The 6,000-nt window shown below is 43.3% G+C and overlaps 1 protein-coding gene across 1 annotated transcript in view; it reads right to left on the bottom strand.

The window, feature by feature from the left end:
* Positions 1-459: 459 nt before the first annotated feature.
* The window catches only part of TBC1D9 (TBC1 domain family member 9), a 128,690-nt gene continuing 123,149 nt past the window's right edge, over positions 460-6,000 (bottom strand). The window contains exons 19-21 of the mRNA XM_024977574.2: positions 4,789-4,863; positions 4,591-4,694; positions 460-2,563 (exon numbers count right to left, since the gene is read on the bottom strand). Coding sequence (XP_024833342.1) covers positions 1,838-2,563; positions 4,591-4,694; positions 4,789-4,863 — 905 coding nt within the window. The 3' untranslated portion in view covers positions 460-1,837. The remainder of the gene's footprint in view (positions 2,564-4,590; positions 4,695-4,788; positions 4,864-6,000) is intronic.

The following is a 6,000-nucleotide window of genomic DNA, read 5'->3' as shown; positions in this document are numbered from 1 at the left end:
CAGAATAATGTATAACAACCTAAGAGTCAAATCAAATGACTACTCAGTGAAATACATACCAAATGGTGTTACAGAGGGATTTTCACCTTTTCATCACTTATGTAGGATGAGTTAGAAAATTAGATGACCAACAGTGATTCTCTTCCTTATTTTACATTCATGTGCATACCACCACACAGTATATTTCTTTTCTTTCTTTTTTTGGCCATTCTGTGCAGCTTGCAGGATCTTAGTGCCCACACCAGGGGTTGAACCTGTGCCCCCACAGTGGGCACCAAGGCTCAACCACTGGACCACCAGGGAATTCCCCAAACGGTATTTCTTATCTCAAAATATTTGCCTATAAAAATTTGTTTCCTTAGCCAAAATGGTTGTCGAACATAATTTCCCCTGCAAAGTGTTCAAAAGAATAATGTTATCACCATAGACAGGAACTGAAGTACTGAGATAAAAGCCACATTTGAGTATCCATGTATTTTATTTGTTCACATTTATCCTATTTGAGGTTAACACTACATCATTGGACAGTTTAAAAAAATCATTCTGTAAACAAAATTAAAAACAGCAGCAACAGCTAAAAATAAGGACACAATGGATTCTAAAATAAGGGAATGTATTGGAAGGAATATTCTGAATATGCAAAGAAAATGTGACCATGATTATGAATTCAACAATAAGAAGAAAAAAACTCCAACATCTGTAAAAGACAAAACCGTAACAGTAATAAAAAAAGAAGCGAAAATACAAAGTGCAGGTGCGACAGTTTTCATTTCCAAGTCCATTCAGTAAATAGAGCATACTATTCTCTTATATAAAGTGTCAAGTTCCGCTTTACACATTCAGTTACGTGATCTTGCAGAGTTTTTTTCATTTTACATTATCTCTACATTGACTTAACTGGAAAAGATGGTCATATGTGATACATGGTATGATTTCTTGAACCTATGGAGAGCACAGAAATGGTAAAGTTTATCGTTTTATTTTTTGCTGTATTTGCAATGAGTAACAAGAAGCTGAAAATTCAGTATAAGAAGCATCAGTACTTTCACTCTGCCCCCACCCCCACCCCACCCCCCCAATTCTGAGCCCTCTTATCATTTTTGTTGCCACTTTCAGATTCTCTGTCACAAAAGACTGTTCATTTCCCCCCGAATTCCGGCCAGCTGACTTAAATCATCAATTTTTCAATGCAATTTGGTCTGGTATTTGCCCAAACTGATCAAACAGAGGTGTTATTCTGGCATCACATAAAAATCACATATACTTTCCTAACTGCTTAGAACCTCAAATGGGAATGCCTGCAGAATATGCTTTTTGAATAGAGGACTTTTATGAAATATATTTCAAATCTTAAAAAATAGCTTTAATGCTCCCTTAAAGTGGTACAGAATTTACCCCAGCTGACAATGCCTATGCCATTTAAGAACATTCTCTCTCTCTGTGGCATTTCACTTTCCTTACAGCTCTAATTTTATTCAAAAAGCCCGAATACACAACAGCTGCTGCCTTATTTAGCGTTTAAACAGCACTATGTATACAGCTCATCAGCAAGATTAAGAAGTTATAAATACACACATATCACGGACAGAGTCATCTTTTTTTTTTTTTTGGAATTCACTGCATTCTGGTAAATCCCCCTCCCCCCAACGAGAGCGGAACTGTACCTACATGGAGGTGTTTAAGTATTTCTCCAACAGCTTTTCATTGTATTATATTATGAAAACACTAGGCTTCAAGCCGGGTACTAATAAATATTTAATTTAAAAGGAAGACTGAAGCCCCAACACAGAACATAAAAAAAGACCCCGCCCCCCGCCCCCCAGAGAAGGTGCAGGATTCAGCCGGACAAGGCCGAGATCTCATAGTCACTGATGGAGGTGAGGGGCTTGCCCATCATCCGGATGTTTTTTGCACTGGTGATCCTGGCCATCATGCACACAGGCTTGTCGAAGTACTTCACCAGGGCCGGCTCGGTCAGGAGAGAGGCCAGGAACTGTTCGAAGGTGATGGCCCAGTCCCGGTCCAGGCTGGTGCTTCGGGGCAGCGCCGCGGTGCCTTGGCCGCTGCGCACCAGGACCGTGTCCTCGCCAATGTCTTCGCAGTGCAGCTTGTCCTCCTCATGGGAGCCGGCACTCAGCACCGAGTAGGAGGACATGGAGCTGTCGTCCTTGGTATCGTCGTCGGAGATGAGCATGGAGGAGCAGGCCCCGTGGTCCCGGGGCGAGGAATCCTCCAGCTTGATGTCCTCCATCTGTCCGCCCAGGGAGTGCTCCTCACTGGCCCCGGCCAAGCTGGCCGGGAGGGGCTCCGCGGCTTCGGGCACGTAAGGCTGGCTCGGCCCCTTCTTGGGGAAGAGCACGCTGCCGGGGAGGCCCTGGTGGCCGGCCGGCCCGCTGCCCCCGCCCCCGCCCTCCTTGGCAGGCTGGGGAGCGAAGAGCTTGCCCACTTCCCCAATCTCCAGCAGGAGGCTGGTCACCGCGGCCGTGGCGTGGTACAGCTCCTGCTCGTTGGGGTCCTCGCTGAACATGTTGTACATCGTCTTACAAAGCTCGATAAATTGCCCCTGAAAAGTGATCGGGGAAAACACAAGACCATGACCATGTCATAGGGAGTATAGAGCCAGGACCCAAGTGGACTGCAAAGCCATTTAATATCAGGACTCCTGCAAAATCCCAGAAAAGTCCTATTGTGGGGTGGATGGATGTGCAGATTTAAAGAGATGGATGGTGGATTTAGTCTCTTTATTGTGTGTGTGCTAAGTCGCTTCAGTCATGTCTGACTCTTTGCAACCCTATGGACTGTAGCCTGCCAGGCTCCTCCATCCCATGGGATTCTCCAGGCAAGAATTCTGGAGTGGGTTACCATTTCCTCCTCCAGGAGTTCTTCCTGACCCAGGGATTGAATCTGCATCTCCTGTGTCTCCTGCATTGGCGTGTGGGCTCTTTACCAGTAGCTTTATGACTGTAGTCAAGCAGGATTTGAACCTGCAAATGGAGATGCAAATGGATTTCCTCTTGGTCAGGACTACAGGTCTCTTTATTAGTGGTTCCTTTGTTATACAAATGTTTAATTAACTCCTTTATCCTTTCTTGCTGACTTGTAAGTAAATCGTAGACCTCATCTTATTTCATGCCTATACGCTTCAGCATTCAGCCCAAGTTTTCCAAGTTCAGCTCAAATCCTCTCTCCCATGACACATCTGCTGGTTTCTCTGGCCAGAAGTCATGTTTTCTACCTCCACCCAGATAATTTATCTCTTCCTCTGTTAATAAAAAGCATTCTCATCCTGTATTTTAAATTATTTACATGGTTTTATCTTCCTCATTATATTTCAGCTGTTTAAGGGAAAAAAGTCAGACACCTATTTATAGCTGAGTACAGTGGTTTGAAAACGGCATGAGCTTGTCTTTTGAATATCTAATGGTATTTTAAAATGTTTTTTGGCACACCATGAGGCTTATGGGTCTTAGTTCCCCTACCAGGATTCAATCTGTGTCCTCTGCATAGGAAGCACAGAGTCTTCCTATGTGGACTGTCTGGGAAGTCCCTCTGAGGGTTTTTTGTTTTTTTTTTTTTTGGTTTTAGGGTATAGTTGATTAACAACATTGTGATAGTTTCGGGTGAACAGCAAAGGGACTCAACCATACATGTACATGAATCCATTCTCCCCTACCCTCCCACCCAAGCTGTCACAAAACACTGAGCAGAGTTCCATGTGCTATACAGTAGGTCCTTGTCGATAATCAATTTTAAATATAGCAGCGCGTACAAGACCATCCCAAACTCCCTAACTATCCCGCCCACCTCCTGCCCCCGCCACCCCGGCAACCGTAAGTTTGTTTTCTCAGTCTGTGAGTCTCTTTCTGTTCTGTAAGTAAGTACATTTGTGTCGTTTCTTTTTAGAAATGACATATAAGGCATGTCTTATGATATTTCTCCTTCTCTGTCTGACTTTCTTCACTCAGGATGACAACCTCCAGGTCCATCCATGTTAGTGCAAATGGCATTATTTCATTCTTTTTAATGGCTGGGCAATATTCCATCGTATAAAGGTATTACATCTTCTTTACCCATCCCTATGTTGATGGACATTGAGGTGGCTTCCATGTCTTGGCTACTGTAAACAGTGCTGCAATGAACACTGGTGTGGTGCACATATCCTTATGGATAATGTTTTCCCCTGGATATATGCCCAGGAATGGGATTGCAGGGTCATATGGTAGTTCTATTTTTAATTTTTTTCAGGAACCTCCATACTGTTCTCCCTAGTGGCTGTACCAATTTACATTCTCGCCAACAGTGTAGGAGGGTTCCCTTTCCTCTGAGGGTATTTTTAATGATTGGGATGAGAATGCATGTGCTCTCAAAATACCACAATATTTTGTGGTTCCCATTTTTTGAGGTGGTCATTTCCTCATAACAGAGCATACTTTAAATGCACAAAAGCATGGACAAAATACATTCAAACAGGTACTAAATACGTGCTCCAAGTTCCCATTATCTTTGAGGGATACTTATTCTATATTTATCTATGACTGAAAACAGAGCTTCAAGGTTTAAAATGAATGAATTGTGCTGTTGAGCACTCACCTGATTCAATTTTGGTAAATCCTTTGCATTCTTTGCCTTGGATTTATTTTCTGGAGTCCAGAGTCTCAGATAACTACGATTTTCTTGAGAATTCGCCCTCTTCCCTAAAATCCAAATACCAAGAAATTAGTGTTCAAAGGTCAAGAAGCAACTGTTGAACCGGCAGTAAGGCCAACACAGAGAAGAGGAAGTCTGTACCTCTGTCCGGCTTTAAACTCACTGTAACAAAGCCATCATCTGCGCTGTGTTTGTTTCTGCTCTCCAATCCAACCACTGCCAGAAGAGTTAGAAAGAAAAGGAGGAGGATGTTACATGATAAACCCACAGGTTTATTAGCACGTGTAAGAGAAAACAGAAACACCTCTAGGTAGGGTTGATTGCTAGCAATGTGAAGAATATAGTTGGATAAAGCACTATGCTGGAAGGCTTACTACATTATCTCACTAAATCCTTACTGTACCCAAGGTGACAGCTCTCATCTCCCATGTTCCCACAAGGACCCTGAGGCTCCCAGATACACGAAGCTGCTAGACAGAGCTAGCATCCTGACCAGAGCTCCTGCCTGAAACACGTATGTCAATAAGAAGACTGCGTCTGCCTCTCACTCCTCTCCACTCAATCACTTAGGTGCTCACAGTTTAAAAGCAGGTCTGAGCTGTGCTCACTTAGGGACTGTAAGATTTAAGAGGCAAAAGGACCCAGGAACAACTCACACTGATTTTCGAACAGGTGAAGTCAGGAAGCTGCCATAATGATGAAGTAAATAATGCATGGCAGCAGCAAGTGGAAAGATACTGCTGAGATTCACACATGGCAAAACAGAACAAGTTCACATATTAATCTGGAGGTATTCCCAATGAGCCAGATCATGTCTGGGTTGACCTAACAACCACACAGAGCAGGGGTCGGCAAACTTTCTCTGTAAAGGGCCAGATGGCAAATATCTGAGGCAATTCTATCACTGCAGTGTGAGAACAGCCATAGGCAATATATAATTGAATGAGCTTGGCCGTGTTCCTGGCTGTGTTCCAATACAACTTTATTTATAGGCAGTAACATTTACATTTTCTATTATTTTAATTTTTTAATATACATTTTATATTATCACAGGCCATACAAAGAGGTGGTGGGCCAGATTTGGTCCAAAGTTTGCTGACATCTGTTCCAGAGCAGCATATCTGACTACAGGTCATGCTTTTTCTTTTATTTGTTTATTTGGCTGCAATTGGGTCTTAGTTATAGCATGAAGGATCTTTAGTTGTGGCATATAGGATTGAGTTCCCTGACCAGGGATCGAACCCATGCCCTCTTCTTGGGAGCACAAAGTCTTAGCCACTGGACTACCAGGGGAAGTCCTGGTCATACATGGTCCTTTTGATGGGCTAAAGTACCCACTCTCCAGCAGCTGCA

This window comes from Bos taurus, chromosome 17 (genome assembly GCF_002263795.3).
Source record: "Bos taurus isolate L1 Dominette 01449 registration number 42190680 breed Hereford chromosome 17, ARS-UCD2.0, whole genome shotgun sequence".
In the NCBI taxonomy this organism is placed as follows: domain Eukaryota; kingdom Metazoa; phylum Chordata; class Mammalia; order Artiodactyla; family Bovidae; genus Bos; species Bos taurus.
The sequence above is the reverse complement of the archived record's forward strand: the minus strand, read 5'-3'. Positions and strand labels throughout refer to the sequence as shown.